Source organism: Xiphias gladius, chromosome 2 (genome assembly GCF_016859285.1).
Source record: "Xiphias gladius isolate SHS-SW01 ecotype Sanya breed wild chromosome 2, ASM1685928v1, whole genome shotgun sequence".
Classification (NCBI taxonomy): Eukaryota; Metazoa; Chordata; class Actinopteri; order Istiophoriformes; family Xiphiidae; genus Xiphias; species Xiphias gladius.
Window position 1 is genome coordinate 8,589,809 of NC_053401.1, and position 17,819 is coordinate 8,607,627.

Below are 17,819 nucleotides of genomic sequence, written 5' to 3' on the forward strand. Positions count from 1 at the left end.
ACTTACATTCATTTTCAAACAGGTGGAACTGCATGCCAAGTAGGCCCATAGCCTTGCAGAAAGTGTAGGCTGCAGAGCTCTTCTTCTTTGGACAAAGCTTCAAGATCTGCAGACGATGAGAAAAACAATTGGAAACCAGAATTATAGTAACAGCTTTGAATGACGGGATCGCCCGTTAAATTAGTTTTGTTCAGTGGTCTCGACACTTTTTGATTGTCACTGAGATTTACATGTCACAGAACAACTCTTTGATCATTTAGAATACATTCAAAAAGCAAACTGGGTCATTACTGATGTACAGTACAATCTTCAAAGTGTTTTGGGTTGTGCGCTAGTCTCTAATTTGTATGAAAAACACCTTTTGCAAGTTTATATCAGGATGGATTAGAGATTTTATGGAACCACCTTCCAGGCAGAGAAAGATGAGGCAAATCTGTTTTTGCAGCGCTACTGTAGGGCATAATTTACCAGACAAGGTGTATCAAACCAATACATCCCATCGGCACTTTAAACACTTCTGGACAAGTTCAAGCTGCAAGAGAAGGAGCCAAATTCAAAAGGAAAGTCCCCATCACTTTAATTCCATAATAAAATTCTTCAAAGGCAATTTCCGCACCGCTTTCAAAGCTGACATCTCGCTGGAATATATCGCACTGCAAACTTTTAGTACCAAATGAATAGAATTCCACTTGCTTCAAAATCAGCCTTTTGGCTACCAATTACTTTTATGCTTCGGTAGAAACGGGAGGGGGGGATTGGCCATGTCGCTTTTTTCTTTGCTGTGTTTTGTTGGCATTAGATCAATATTTGACATAATTATGAGAGTAGTTAAATACTTTAGATAGATAACCCCTATGTGGCTTCCAATGAGCCCATTAATTATGCCTAGCACTAAACCTTTGATAATTCCTTAATCTACACGACTTTGGACCAAGTGAACAACTTATCTGTGCTGTGGCCCAAGTGAAAACACACTTTATTACTGTCCCTTTGCGCCTCTGTAGGGGACAGATCTTTGCTTATGAGTACACTGCAACACTGCATTTGCTACTATCTATTATTAAAAGAAATGGCCAGAAGGGTCTGAGTTATGAAACAACATAAAAGAAGAGAGGGAGCCTTGGGAAATGGCTCACATTCGAAGTAGGTGATGGCGCATTGCAGCTGTCACAACAAAATAAGCAGCTTTAAAGCTTGTGTGCAGTAGAAACAACATTTGAGGGAGGGTTTAAAAAAAACTTAACACGTGAAAAAACAAATATGAATAATTACACTTAATCTCTCGTGATGATTCCCCATTTAATTGAGGTATAAGGCTTTATGTTTATTTACCACAATTAGATCATTAAAGAGGAAGACTTCTCTCTGGTGTGCTGCTTGTTTTTGGGCCTTGTTGACGTCTGTCACCTCAAAAAGTCGACTACAGCACACCAATCTTCTGTGAGGGACAGAGAGAACCTGCAGAGACAGAAACACGCATCCAGGTAAAAGAAGATCCTGAGTCACTCAGATTTAAATGACTGAGAGGCTTAAAAATCATTTTTGGGACCTGAAAAACCGTGGGGGAAAGTATGGAAGTGAAACAGGGAGACTTGCAATACAAATGACTTTTGGCTAGAGCAGGAAAGTACACGTTAGTCGCTGGGGTTAAAGGCTGAGAGGTGCGTGACTCAAGTATTAGAAAAAGCCAGTAGGCTGAGACAAATTAGTGACATGAAGTCTGATCTAAGAGTCTTAAAGCAAATCTTAAAATGTTAATCAGAGCCGGAGGTAACGGTGAGTGTCACATGAGGACAACATGTGCATAAATGCAGTTTATACATTTTAGGATCTGACAAGATTATTGAACTTTTTTGAGGAAAAATGATGTCAGACCCAAATGATTACTCAAATATGCATAGTATGAAGTATAAAAGTATACACTATGTCTCGGATGTCTGGAGAGGATCTCTAAGTCTCCCAGTGAACACTTTCTATTGATTTATAAACATTTTCTCAACTATAATAAAGATGTGGTTGACCAAGCATGGATAAAATGTAATGATGAATATGGCTAAATAAACTCTTTTGGATAGATAGTAAATGGTGTATGGAGGAGAGCTATATATTTCCATTTCCTTTGGTTTTTGTGTAATCTCTGCTATAAGCTGTTCCTCTTCAGTATCTGATCACTGATTAGTGTTTAATGTTTGTATATTACAATCTACAGTGGCCTAAATATAAATTATTGTATATCCTCTTGGATGTGTACCCTGCACTTGGAGGTCTAATGTAAAGGATCTTTTTTTTTTCTTTTACAAAATGCGGCAGTTGTCTCCCTAGAGGTCTAGCTTCTCCTTCTGGACTTGAGTGCTTTTCCGAGTTTAAGCAGATTACACTGCACAAATGGCTCATGCCTTTTCGGAGAGTGATCTAATCATGTTCTCGCCCCTTTCGCACTGTTGTCTCTCCGACTTGTCTCGTCAAGTTTTCCGTGTTCCATCACTGAATGGCAGTCGGTAAATGTGGAATCTGTGTGCGTTTTTCTGATTTTTATTCCCTCTGCTCCCTGTGGATGATTTTGAAAGGCAGTGAGTGTACCCATAGACTTTGTCTATTTCCTGCTCTCTCATCACTCATCACTGCAGGGTAAACAGACTCCCGCCCATCCTGCCACAGCCGGCCTGCTTTCTCATTACACTAATGTCAGAAACTTGTAAAGACATCATTAGCCTGAAATGCCTCCTGCTTGCCCCCCCCCCTTAAAAAAAGAAAACAAAGCAAAAACAGTCCTTCCCTGACAGTTTGAGAAGAGAGTTTGGCGATACAGTTATTAAAAAATTCATTGCATGACTAAACAAAAACTGATTCTATAAATGCTGTCCATATCAAATATTTGAACAGGAGGAAAAATATGGATACTATTTCATCACATTCAAGAAGGGTTATTAATTGCCTTTAATCAAGTCATCAAATATTTACATCAACCACTCTTATTATGGAGAAAGACATTATACAAAAATCATTCTCAGGTGGGCATATCCCTCTTAGCATAATAAATTTATAATCCACAATACAGGGACTCTGACACCTGCTGTGATTGTTTTTTTTTTTCTTTAGAAACTGAGTCTTTCTTTTTTATGGCAGACAGCTCACATGGGCAGCAATAGCCACTTCTTGTCACTACAGCCTACCATTGGTTTGGCCATGACAACACTCCCTCTGTCAGCCTATGGCTACTCATCCATTACTGAGAGACACTTGATAGCACAGGGTGAAGAAAAAAAAAGAAAAAGGGAAAAAAAAAGACGCAGGCAACAGGTTTGCCATGTTCACCTTGTTAGTTTAGCGTGTTAGCATGCCAACATTTGCTAATTACCACTATTACAATGTGCAGCCGAGGCTGATGGAAATGTCATTAGTTTTGCAGGTGTATAGTTATACTGCTACCAACTATTTTCAATGGAAAGTAGCTACAGAAAGTAGCTAGTAGCTACTCGAAAAGTCACTAGATTACATCAGCTCGCTATTATTATTTTTCAAGCTACTATTATCTCATCATTATACATCTAAATAAACATCTAATTTCAAAAACTCTTTATGAAGGCTATTGTAGAGACTGGGGAACTCAAGTATCATGAATAGAGATGATGCAGACACTGGAATTCGCTCTTGTAAACTCTTTTGTATTTTAATAAAACATAAATATTGAAGTTAAATCATTTAAAAATAACCAAAAGAAATGAGTTCCCAGGACAACAATGAGGTCCAATAATTGGACCGCATTGTCAATTTTCAAAACAACAAAGGTCAGCCTCTTGGTGGGGCTTAAACATCAAAGGGATGACTAAAGTTAGTAGGATTCATCCTCTGGATTCAACCACAAAATTTTATGGCCCTCCATTCAATAGTTGTTGAAATATTTCTGTCTGGACTAAAGTAGTGGTCCGACCAGTGGACCCACAGACCAACACTGCCGTCCCTAGAGCTAGGCTGCCGGCATGACTAAAAATCTCAAACCAACACTGATGTTAACTCCAGAAGCAATTTTGGAGAAATATTTCAAACTAGCTCTTGTATGTTGATGCAATATGTTTTACCGTGTTGACTATCATAGAGTCTATGGCAAAAAAAAAAAACGTGGCAACTTTTATCTATATTTCATGAAAAAAGGATTGGAAGACCTTGGTGCAATGATATTCCCTGAACTGTTTAAGTATTTTATAAACCCTTTCAGTGTTTTGAGTGGGCACAGAGGGCACATTCCCGTATGAATCAGTGTAATCAGTCGATTTATAAAGCTAAATACTTCTGCCTGTGTGTCTGTCTCAGATTTGTTAAGTCTAAAACACACAACACGTCGCACAGGAATATTAATACAACAAACGAACTGAGTAGCAACAAGTCAATGTGTGAGCCAGCATTTTTCATCTCCGAGGTTGACTCATAATGAAAGAAATTCCAGTGTTGGGTTCAGCCACTTGCATTATTCTACTCGTGCGCACTGACCAAGGCTTTTAACCTTAAACAGTTAAAAAACAAAAAACAAAAATGGGAGTCTAATGACAGCGGTGCTTAATGACGTATCTAGCTGGAGTAATGACCTGAAGTAATGATCATGCTGCTGATGAGACATCTAATGGCTAATAAATATGCTCCGCTAATGCTACTAAGGCTAGGTGATAGTGATGAGGCCTTGAATAATGAGTTTAAAATCACAGTTCGTTTGATGCAAAACTCACTCATCTCCTGAGATTCGTTTGTAAAAAAAAATGTATTCTAGGGGTGTAGGGACAGTCGGCCACTAAAAATATAACAACTGCTGTTTAAAACTTTACTAGAAAACTGATTCTGTTTATATCTATATCAAACAACTGGTGAAATTTTTACAGTGTCTGCTAAGGTTAAAGTTACTGTACCATCAATTTACGTCTATCTCGGACAAATCAGTTTAAGTTAAATGAACTGCTTCAAGGTGTTTGTGTACTCTTATTCAGTATGTCTACTGTATATCTATATTTATGAGTGTATATTTTAGCTAGTCCTCTCATCTTCAAAAGGCTGATTGGGGTTTAGACCTGGTTTCACAGTAGGGTTAAAGCTGTTCTAATCCACACTTTAATATTAGCAGTGGATTAAATTACTATGTGTAATGTGAAAGGAATCACTTAGAATGACAAAACCCATAGAGGTACAGTATTACTCAATGCTCCGGTTCCCTAGAGCTGTAGAAGTTTTAGTGTCTTTTAGCTCAATGTTTTGCATTTATGGCCTGCAACTTTAATGTTCAGGTTCCGTCCCACTGCTCTCGTCAGTGTTGTTTCGAGACGCAAGTTGCAGCTGTTTTCAGTAAAAAAAAAAAACCTCATAATAACCCACTGCACTCTACCAGCCCAGCACCAAATGGCAGACAGATGCGGTCAGCAACTGGCTGGTGAAATTTTGTGGTGCATTTAGCAACTAAGGAAATAAATATTTCCCTCAGGAGGTGGTAGAGAGTTTGTAACGAGTGAATCTTGGCCGTACATTCGCCAGGCGGCTGCAAACATGACTCCAAATGAATGATAATGTTGCTCTGTGTCTGCTGAATATATAAATGGGCAATAGGTGTTGTGTTGTTTTTCAACTTGTGCTGCCCTAAGTGGCCAAAAACCTCAACTCAAGCAGGTTAAAGGTTATTATGATTTAGGTTAAAGTTAAGCAGGGGACGGGGTTTGCGATGTAGTTTTGGTTAACGGCTAAAGAAAGTATGTCAGTGAAGGTCCTCACAGGTATAGAACAAGTTGTTTGCATATAGGTTTATCATTCATATCATTCATTTTGTGTGTTTTTGCGCCCTCTGTATGCCTCTGTACCTTTTGTTAAAAGTACCACATACTGGCTGTGCATACATTCTTAGCCCATTGCTGGACAGGGGGTCCCAGAAATATCTTGTCCTAGTGACCTGATGCTTGTGATCTTTTAAAGATGCCATAAAAGGGTGCTGTTAAAATGCCCACCTCAACTTTTTCTAAGGCTTGCAAATTTGCCATTGGATGAGTATCTCATGGAAGGAACAGAGGGCCAATCATGTGTAGTTTTGTATTTGTTGGAATACTATAAATGCTGAAATCTGTTGACCTTCGGAGAGGCATATATATATATTTTTTATGTATAATCTTCTTTTTTCTGACTTCTGACCCCTGAAAGGTATTGTCTCCTATATATATTGTAATATATGTATTTATTCTTTAACTCGTCAGTGTTTTGGTTATTATTTCCAGAGTGCTGAGTCTAATGACGCAACTTCTGCCACAGCGTGCTTACCGTTTTCATGCCTACAATAGACTGCTCCACCTTGGACACATAGGTGACGTGGTCTTCGTTGGAGCGCAACTCCCTCTGTTGTATTCTTTCGTAGATTCCCACCACCATGTCTCTTGGGATATCGGCTCCATCATCCACACCTAAGACAAGAATAGACTGATTACGCACAAGTGTACACACGTCACAGGGTGGTTGCTTTTAATTTTACCGGACAGTCTTTTCCATCGGGCAAAATATGGAGTGACTGCTTTTTTTAACAGTGGTAGGGAGCCAAAGTGTGTCAACTCTGGCTTTCATACGGCAGGGGATGTGTCACTGCCACAGGAGGAGACACAGAAAAACATGCATGTACAGAAAAATTCAAATGCATCGGACTGTACACAGGCCTGTACTGCACACATTTGTTTTGCGTTGTTAATTGACATGCAAAGGGTGGGGAAGAAAAAAAAATCATAAGTCAGAGCAAAAGAGAGCTCTTTCTCTCAGTTTCCTCATCTGTGCTTCTTTGACTTTCTACCTCTCACTGTCGCCATTAAGTAATAACAGAAGGCAATGCGATAGGAGGTTAATTGGCAAGTGAAAGGGTAACATCCCGCCTCGCTCTTGGACGATTTTCTGTCTGGAACACAGCGCTGCTCACGACCGTGGCATTTTTACGCAGGTAGAGCTGCATGCCATTAGGTTGAAAGGTTGCCCTCGAGATGCTCCCCATTATATCGGCACAGCTGTACCGCGTGGTGTGGTACATTGAGTTTTCAATGGGGCAGGACGTGTTTGGAGAAAATGAAGTCGCCACAAGTGATGGCGGTGACAGTTAGGCACCCTGGGACACTGCTGAGACATCATTGCACATTATGTAGTCAGGGGGCGGGCGGGTGACCCTGGGGGAAATGTGTGTAAAGTGTCAGATTAATAAGTGGTTTGTTTCTTTTTGTTTTTTTGTTGTTGTTTTTTTTGCTGAATTTCTCTCTTATGCTCTTTCTCTGTCAGTCCTCCCATTTTTTTGTACTGTGCTCGTAGCTTCCCTGCTTCCTTCTTTGCACAGCAGTGTCATTCAGTGGATCCACCACTTTATTCAGACTCGAATATCGCAACAACTATTGGATGGAGTGCCATGAAATGGCATCTCTAGAAACAAACAATGGATCCAGTAACTAAGACAGTACAGTTTTCATTTTTCAGTGAGCTGGCATACTGGATTAATTTATATTGGAAGCCGGTTTATATTTTGTTGGCCCATTGTGGAATAGCTCTGACACTGCCAGTCTGTTTTAATTGAGATAATGAATGTTCTGTGGTTCTTCATTACTATTGGTTTCTGGTGCATAATTGGATTTCACCTCAGCCAATTAGTTGAGTGAACTCTTCTTCCTTCAGTGAGTGAGAGAAACATGAGTGAGGAGAAAAGAGGAGAGAGAAACCAAGAGAATATAAACAAGGAAAGGCAGATGAATAAACAGACAGCCTCATATTCTGACTGAGCCAAAACAAGATAAAAGAATGGAGACAGAGAGAACACAGTAAACTGAGCAGAAGACAAATAGAAAAGCCAAGAGAGAGTGGCATAATTTGCATAAGATGCCGAAATTGATTTTCCAACTTAATTTAATTGTGGGGATGAATCTATTAAAATGTTCTGCATCGACCGCAGTATTCCCTAATAGATTCCAAAGAGGGAGAACAGAACTACAACGCTCCCGTCTCTTCCCCGACACTCGGCCAATTAGCATCTGTTTGACTATTAGCGACAAGAATGACAGGTGCTCTCTGTTGGCGTTGCTATGAGCCCTGGATGCGCAAAGCTCGACGGGCAGGTATAGAAGTGCAACCCCTATCTTGTATGTAGGAAGATTTGATTGAAGATTTGGATAAGGATCCAAACACTGGTGGACACTGACTCACATCCACTGATGTCTCTTTAACTCCCCTAACGTGCTTCTGCACACGCAGGCAAATGCAACGCTGTCCCTCTTACCTCTTAGATTGCGTATGAAGTCCTCCAACAACATCTTGCGGTCGGGCTTGATGTTTGGACTGTACATGTCGGTGTTGAGCAGAATGATGGCGAAGGCCAGGATGAAGATGGTGTCCGGGTTGTGAAACTGCTGCACCACGTCGGGGTTACACATGCAGTAGCGCTGGCTGTCGGTTTAAAGGAAGAAGAGGGTGAAAGTCAGAGGGGAAAAAAATGGTAGGAGAATGAGAAACAAGGAGAATTTTAATGTAAGAAGGGAAAAGTGAACGAGGATAAAGAAAGTGGAAAGGGGAGGGATGAATTCAATCAGGAACAGATATGTGTCATGACAGAGGACACAAACATGGGGCAATGACAGAGGGGGAGGAAGAGGAATATAGGATGTTAAAGAGATAGTTAAAGGGGATGAAACATACAGAGAGAGATGAATTAGAAAAATGTAAGGGACAGGCAGAGGAGGAAAAACGGGAAGGGATAACAGATTGAAGAAAAGACACAGATAATGCATTATCCTCCGACACTAAAGGCATCCTTCAACACACAACATGCTCGTAAATGCCCTAACACAAGCTGAGCACAAGAGTGTTACACCGAAATAAAGAGTTATGGCTTTAATTTTGCTTGTGGCTTCACTGAAAGCAGTTAACTGCCCCCCAGCAACAATGAACCTCACAGCAGGTGCTCTGCTGAAACACTGTCTCTCTCTGTATAAACACATTTGTCCCACTGGAATGGATGCTTACATGGATCATGAATTACACAGGAAATTAGGGGACTTTAAGAGACTTCTGTGATTTATTATCACCTTCTGATTGTTTTGTTTGCAAAATAATCTCCCAAGTTCAATCCTCCCGTTGTTTGTTTGCAGACACTACCCAAATGCTGAAAAAGTCCAGCGAAAACGTCCTCCAACATTTATGGGTCTGGTTGCTGGATTTATGCAGGTTGTTAAGATGCCGGAGAGAAGATATATGACATTTGAAATATTTAATCCTTTACTTAGGCACTTTTTTTCTGCAAAACAACACGACCGAGGCAGTTCAGTTTGATGTAGTTGCTGAAAAACACCCCCTTTAATTTAAGAGGCAGAGAATGGAAATGCAGTTGTGTCATGTGGTTATTGAAGCCATGAATCTAACAGATTTGTAGACAGCTACTTTGGGTGTTGGCATACGTGTGTGTGTATTTAAGAAAGAAGTGCCCAAAGGAGAGAGATAAATTCTTTCTGTCTCCGTGAAGTGCATGGATACTTGCTGGTTAGGGGATGATTAAAACTGTGCAATGTCTCCTGTGTTTGAGTAATCAGAGATATAAAGAATAAAGGAGAATGAGAAGGTGTGTGTGTGTGTGTGTGGACCCTGTATTGGAGTGTATCCTGTAATCATTACTTTAATCATTAGGTCATTTCCACATTGGGGCTGTAGCACCGTTTTACAGACCCACTGAGCCACATGATTGGAATCTAATATCTCATTGGGACCGAGCAAAGGCACACACACATTGGTATGCGTACAGGAGTTCTATACCGCCTCTCGCACACATTTTATGTGCTGTCCAACACTGTTTAAGCCTAGCAAGATTATCAATAGGAAAAACAAAGGTTGAGGTTGTTCATATATCCCTGTATTATATATTTCTATATAAGTTTACAGTTTCTGCTTTTTAAAAACCTGTTTGTGTCCCCCTCATTTTTACAGTCTGTTCCATTGATTGAGCTAAAAGACCACTGAACTGTGTCCTGCTACTGTCCAACCACCAAAATCTAGGTGGATGAAGTTCCGCGTTGACCTGGAACATGAAAAATTGTTAAATGCTCATCTATGTTGCCTTCAGTTATTAGAGTGTGCTGATACGAGCAGTAGCAAGTGATTTGCGGCCTCTTTAACTGCCCTGGATTTTGCCTCTCAGGCAACATACAGGCTGCCCTACTTTCTTAGTGGAGGTTGTTGGGGCCCGTGGTGCAGCTTGTGAGGAAGTCTGCCGACACCACTCAGTGTGTCATTATTCTCAACAAACACTATTTACTGAGTTTAAAAGTTCATCGTTGAAATTGGAAATGGTAGTTCAAACTTTTTTTTTTTAATGTAACATAATAAAAGTTTTTATCGAGCATTATCAGCTCTCTATCAAGGAAATTAAAGGTGATTATTGGGTTAGTGCATTATAATGCAGCAATTTATTTGGCTTTGTTGTATACTAACAATATTATGGAAAGCATGATAAGCAATTTAATCATGATGTATTATTTGCTTTATGATATAAATGAAGTGAATAACATTTATATATTACTTAGATATACGTGTGTGTGTGTGTGTGTGTTTGTGTGTGTGTGAGGCATCCCTCATACAGGATTTGTTTTTAGCATGATAATCACAGGGCTGCACACAGATGCTTATTCACATCTCAGTGTATGAAAACCGTGACTTGACGGCAACCAGTAATTACACCCTCGTCTGTGAATTCTAATGCAGCCCCATGCAGTGCAAAACCTCCGTTTATGCTGCTCTCTATCTGAGTGTGCTCTTACGCTGCACAGAGAGGAAGCTGAAAATGACTAACCAAAATATAAATAAATAAATTTTTAAAAAAAACAAACAAAAAAAACAAACAACAGGGTGAAGTGGCACATGATGCTTCTCACTGAATGGATTTGGCAGTCTTCAAATTTGGCAATTTGCTGCTGCTGTCCTCCAAACCAATTTTGCGTTTGTTACAGATTGCTAAGGATGGTGCAAAACATCAGTAATTATGTACTCTTTGAGGCTGGATTTAGGCGTAAGACGCAAGCTGCATTATATGTATCTATTATAAATATAATATTACAGTGTAAAGCAGAAATGGGAAGCGTAAACCGAACGTATCTGCAGCACCGGGACCTGGCTCATATTTGCTCATTCATTAGTACACTGACGCAGCAGACACTGGGGCTGCTGGCTGCTTTTCACTTTTCCCCCTCACTCTTTTTCACTGCTGCTTCAAATCCCCTTCACTTACTTGGGAGATTTCTCTCTTTCTGTGTGTGTGTGTGTGTGTGCGTGTGTACGTGTGTACGTATGTGTGTTTGGAGGCATATCAAAGCCCAGGAGCAGAGGAGGCAGGCACAGAGAGGCAGTGGCGGTTATGCAATGCTGGTTATTTATAAACCTTCCTCCCTCTTTCCTTTTTCTCCCCTTCCTTCCTTCCTTCCTTCCTTCCTTCCTTTCCCAGTTCATGTCTCCTCACCCCTGCCCCCCTCCTCCCCTCTCTTGCTCCCGATAACACGCAGGGCCAGCCTGATGTTCCAAACATTACCAGTGCCGACCTCTCTGCCCACTGACGTTTTTCTCCTCATTGGGCACCTCAATAACTGTGACAGGTGGTTGTTACTCCAGAGGGGCTACGGCAAACAGTTAGCATTAACACGCAGCGCCACAGCTGCACCGCAAATTGTCCCCATGTCAAAAAATTGTGGCCAGAAATTACATGCTGCTTGGCTATTCAGATGGGAGCTGCATTTATTGTAGGAAAGAAGAAAGGCAAGAAGTGTGTGTGTTTGGTGGGATGAGACAGTGTGACTCAACACTTCTATAATGTCGGCAGTTATCAAAATTCGTGCATATTTATGTTCATACAGGTTAACAGTCCAAAATTTCTCCATTACTCCTTAAATATAGTGTATGTATTTTATGTGTGTGCCTCTTTGTGCGTGCATGGCCGGCTGTCCATTTTGTCCGATTAAATTTTTGTCACACTTGCATGTTTTCATGTTCCCTCTTTCTTTCCCTTTTTCTTTCACGCTTGGGGAAAAAAAAAGAAAAAAAAAGAGAGGGCTGATTTCACATGTCTCAAAAAAAATATCACAAATTCACATTTGTATCTCTCAGCACGCCTTCCAAACTTGATGTAGGCATATTTCGCGATCAAAAAAAACCCTGTGAACCGCTTCTTAAAGCACTGCAAGAAATGTTTGGCCCTGAGGTAATTCTTTGAGTGACAGCATTTCATTTCACTTTTTACACCCACTCAAATATCAACACACCCAGAGTTACATTACAGCAAGCAACTAAATGAACCAGTAGGACAAATGAAAGCTATTTTGCATAACCTGCAAGATGATGGTCCTTTCTAGAATCTATCCTTCCTGCACATAATGTTTGTGAATATTAATACATTTGTTATTCATTGGTCAATGCTTTTTGCATGCGTGTTCACAAGTGACTGACCATTTGCCTGTTCAGATTTTCGTCCACGCGTGGCAAATTTGCAGTTTACAGCGATGGTGGCAGCCTTGCCACTCAAAGCTCATCGGAACTTTTGAAACAATGGGTCCTTAATGTGACTGACAGAGGAAGACAAAATCATGCTTCTCATTTATCGCTGTGACTGTCGACTTCTGTCGTCAGAAATGCCGACTGTCGCTAGCGGACTCTAACGACTGTATCAGATGTAGCTAGCTAACTATCTGAGCTAACGTTAGGCTCACGAGTTCGTTGAAAATGCCGTCTCTGGATGACGTTTTAGTCTTTCAAGCCTAATAGTTTAAAACTAGAACTCTGTAAAAGGGGTCTTAAATATGCACTTATGGCTACGTAGATGGTTATGTGCTAAAAGACTGAAGCTAGTTTCATGTCCCTGCTAGAAAGCTAGTATCCTCACCAGTTAATTATCCATGAAGACATAGAAATAACACCCCAGTAGTGTTCTTGTTTTGCAGGGTAGCTCTAGTTTGTCCTGAAATTATAAGTATGATAAGAAAAAAATCTAACAGACTGTCAATCATTCTAACATAAGCCTGTTTAACTGTTTGGCTCACAACAAAGCAAGACAGATTTATGCTCAATTATATATTTTTATTATTATATTTTCAACCAGAATGTTCACTTTTAATTTTAAAGGCTTTAGGGATGAGAAACCAATTTGCTTGGCGACGCTTTCTCGGTTGAGTTTTGGTGTGGGTTGGTGGAGTGTAAACTTTCCCCAAAACCAGCAGAGCCGAAAAAGAGCCGGTAACGTTAGCCTACACTCTGGTATGGTAACATCTGCTTCCACTGGGGAAATGCCTCACAGATGTCCGAGCTGTGAACGGGGCTTTTTTTAACATAACCTACAAACCAATTTGGTATGAAATGCCCTTAGCCTAGGAAATAAAGTGGAGTTACTTTCTTTAGGTAGTTAGCTACTGCAGACAAACATTTTTTTTTAATCCATTCCCTACATTTCACATTGTCAGCTTAATAGGACAAGAAAACAATACCTAAATTTGGTTTTTGGAATTCTGTAGAAACTGCAGCTAATTTGCTCCCTTTATAATACAAGTGAGAAAACTGCAAGATAAACCCAGATTATTTCAGCAACTGCTGCTTTTCTAATTACCTGAAGGCCTCGATAAGACGTTCCACCTTCTGGGCTTCTCCCTGGACACGAATGTGGGCCTGAAACTTTCTCAGTGCTTCGTCCAGCTCCATGCCTGAGAAGTCCATCTCATCCACCACACAGCTGTGGAGCACAGAGAGGGAGGGGATGAGATATCACTGCAATGTAACAGGATGATGATAGCGGCTGCCTCTTCAGTGGTGGCATGGGTGAACCTGTGGATGGACACCCAAGATAAAAGATGAAGTCCACTCTTCTGCTTCCCGGTCACAGCGCCACTCTGCTTACTGCAGGTATTAGCCACGCACAGACATCAGGGATAAGACTGGGCCCAGCTATCTTCTCTGTGCCACAGCTGCCAAGACATATATACACACACACACACACACACACACACACACACATGCAATCCCTTCAAGCAGAAAATCCCCCTATTACCTGACAACCGCATCTTAATGACTGTAATTAAAAAAGCAAAATATCTTGTCCAGTGAGTTCATGGGGGATAAATACGACGTGGGCAATTTGGAGGTGAAATGAGGTTTTGAAGTGAAAGGTGACTTTGGAAACGAGTTGGGAGGTTTTAAAGTTTACCTCGTTTTCATGTGAGGTGTTCTGTGGAGGTACAAAGCGGAATGATAATCGAAGTATGAAATTAAAGTCTTTTATTTTTTATTTTTTTAAACTGGGACTGGCTTTCATGTGCTTTACTCGGAACCTATCCACACCAGTTCAAAATAAACCTAATCTTCTCCTCTGTTACTATGAGCCTATTGATGGTTATGGACCCCGCATGTTCAAAAAGATGATGCTACTGATTTCAAAATCCTTAATAAATAAAAAATGTAGTGGTGTCTCAAGACGTCGCCTTTCGCTTCTGATCTTTTCATTATGATGTACCATAGGAAGCACCGGGGTACACGTATGTACACACACAAACACATGCGCGCAAACACACACACACACACACACACACACACACACACTACATTAAGATGGATTACTGTGAACAAAGTGAGTTAATGAGGTGAGTACTTGACTGGGACACATGCTGCTCCAGCAGAAAAGAATCAGATTGCTGAGTCCACAGTACCGCCTGATGCACGTGTACCACACCATGAGATCATAGCAAATCCTGCTCACAGTAATACCATGAACTTTGTACTACTTCATTTCCACCACTAATATTACAAGAACTACACCTACATCTCTACTTACCACTACTTCAACTACTACTGCTACTTCTAAGGTTACCAGTAGTACTGTATCTACTATTATTGCTACTACTGACACAAATACTCTATTGCTACTAATTATCCTATGTCTACAGACATACTACCACTACTACAGTTACTACTATGGATTGTAGTACTAGCCCTACTACTCTAATCACTAATGCAACTACAATTATTACCACTACTAGAACTACTACTGCTGCTATGGCTTTTACAGCAACACTCTGGTCTATTACTACTTCTACTGCTACTACAACTACTTTACCTGAACTATTACTATTACTACCACCACAACTACTACTAGTATTTGAAAATTGTAATTAAGTACTACTATTGTCACTATTTCAACTACTACTACTACTAGTCCTGTATGTATTACTACTGCCACTACTAGTACTACACCACTGCTGCACCGCTACTCGTACTATGTCTACCATTACTACTACAGCTATAGTACTAGTACTATAGCTGTACCTGTTGTTGTACCTGTTGCTACTACTTGTCCTATGTGTAACACTAATATTTATATTCCAGTCGTTATTACTATAACTAGTAGTACTGTTAATGCTACAGCTCCTACTGCTAAGCAAAATCTACTCAAAGATTATTATTATAACTATACTACAAGTAATACACGTAGCCCCTCTGCTTTATCATGTCTGCCACTACCACTACTACAGCTACTACTACTATTTGTCTACTGTTACTACAATTTTAGTCACTCTTACAACTATTACTAGTACTAACAATTCTAGTAGTGCCATGTCTATTATTTCTGACTCCACTAACTACTGCTACAATAGGATGAAACCGACTTGACCTGTGTCTAGAACAGTAACTGCTTTTTTCTTCTACTGTTACTTGTGCTATTATTATTACTGCTGCTTCATCTTTAGCTGCTGCAGGCAGAGTACTACTAACTATCCATCTATTGTACATTGTTTATCCTGTACTGTGTCACAGGTGGGTGGAGCCTCTCCCGGCTCCAAGAAAGCCCCGGCGAGGCCTCAGCCACCGGTGGATTACACAAATTTCCCAGGACCTTTTTTTTACTGTGAGGTGACCGTGGTAAGTACAGCATTAATGCAACTACTACGACTAGTAGTAATTGTAACATCGCTGGCAGGTTGAAAATAGCTTAGAAAGTTGAACTGCATTATTTTTAACCAGTGATTAGATTTAGACACAGTTTTTCTTCACGACGCATTAAAGCTAGAGCTTATAGTACACAATGAGTCTGGCTTGATCCTCTTTTTGATCAACTCTCTTGACTGTCGAGCCTCTCTGATCGCCCTCTTCGTGACTCACTTCCTTGCTCCGCCACCCCTCTCTCCCCTCTTCCCCGGCTGTCACTCCTTATTTATGTAACGTCAGAGGAGATGCTCTCTAGCCTAAGTACATCAGCGCTCTCCTTCCCCTCTCATCCCTTTCCCAGACACACTCAAATGTAATTACACACATGCATGGGCGAACTCGCACGCACATATACACACATATGCCGTTATAGTGCGTGCACTTTGTTGATCTGTGATGTCTGCATAGCAAGGCTTAAATTGTTTGTTTGCAAAGCTGTGATGGCAGGCAGACACTCACACTCCTACACACACAACTGCAAATAAAAAGAAACAGTAGACCAGATGGAACCATATTTTGAGCAGCCAATGAGTAGATGGCAGGTTGAAAACAGATCTAATTTTTCTTGCTAAACAAGTACACTATATTATCAGTAAATGAGTCCTCTGGGTGCCATATTTCTTGGAACCCAAATCTATAACCACAACTTGGCTTAATTGAATTGAAGACGTTTTAATTATTGTTGTTTATGCTTAAAGACAGGAGGAAGATACAGGACACTGACAACTACAACACAAACCCCCCCCCGCGAATATAGACCTGCATGCATTCACACACTCACACACACATGCATTTAGGCTCAGTAAATCACCATGAGTGATTTTCACATTAGACTGCAATCCCTCACCCGCTCTCCTGTGACTACACTTTATCGAAAGTGCTCTCACATGCACTTTACACTCTCCTATCGGGCTCCTCTTCAACATCACTTCCACCCCAAGAGCTGCTGTATGACTACCCCTTAGGAAAATAGAGAAAATATACAGTATATACTGTATGTATCGAATGTCGTCTGCGCCGAGAATATATCTGTGCTGTGAACTGGAGTTTGAAGCCTTAAAAGCATAATCCTGTTAATAAAATGTATAATTTGGAACCATGACCATTACCATTTAAAGAAAATATGGATATTAGATGAGGGCAACCTGGAGTGAACAACTTGGTGGAGTGCTGTGTTGTGTTCCTCTGACCTTGCAAAGACTAAAAGTGTGTACTTGGTTTGATAACGTGGACCAAAGGCAGGATAAAAGGAAGATCTGTGATACTTCCTCCGGCCGATATGCAAATTTAGAGGTAATTGGTGAATAGGAGAATGTAATAGAATAAAAAAAAGACAATTACTGAGATAAAGTAAGGGTGGTGTTAAAAGATGGAAATAACTGTGGAGAAGAGAGAGTGGGGGGGGGGGCCTCTGCAGTTTCAAAGCAAATAAACGGCAATCAGGGTAATGACCTGGAATAAAACTTGCAGGGTGAAGTGAGTCATGTGTGTGCGTGCGTGCGTGTGTGTGTGTGTATCTGTGTGTGTGGTATAGTGTCTTCACATTTATTTAATGAGTAATTCTAGAAGGAGGCATCTGTCCTTGTTCTGTAAACCCCCTGAACAAGAATGTACCTGTACATGGACAAGGACCCCTGCAACATACCACAATAAAATAAGGGAATGCACAAGTTAGCTCAAATACACAAATCTCACATATACACGCACGCATGCCAGACACTTTATCCATACATCTCAGCGAATCTCCCTGTGCACCCTAAAGAGACTATCACTTGATCACGGTTTAGATTTAATTTAAAGATGGCACTAGCCAAAACCGCAGGCAAAATGCCAAGACC

The 17,819-nt window shown here is 40.6% G+C and overlaps 1 protein-coding gene across 1 annotated transcript in view; it reads right to left on the reverse strand.

Annotated features, from left to right (window-relative positions):
- iqsec3a (IQ motif and Sec7 domain ArfGEF 3a) overlaps positions 1 to 17,819 on the reverse strand; it is a 103,841-nt gene that overhangs the window by 10,076 nt on the left and 75,946 nt on the right. The window contains exons 6-10 of the mRNA XM_040146976.1: positions 13,613 to 13,735; positions 8,261 to 8,427; positions 6,286 to 6,425; positions 1,333 to 1,458; positions 7 to 106 (exon numbers count right to left, since the gene is read on the reverse strand). Coding sequence (XP_040002910.1) covers positions 7 to 106; positions 1,333 to 1,458; positions 6,286 to 6,425; positions 8,261 to 8,427; positions 13,613 to 13,735 — 656 coding nt within the window. The remainder of the gene's footprint in view (positions 1 to 6; positions 107 to 1,332; positions 1,459 to 6,285; positions 6,426 to 8,260; positions 8,428 to 13,612; positions 13,736 to 17,819) is intronic.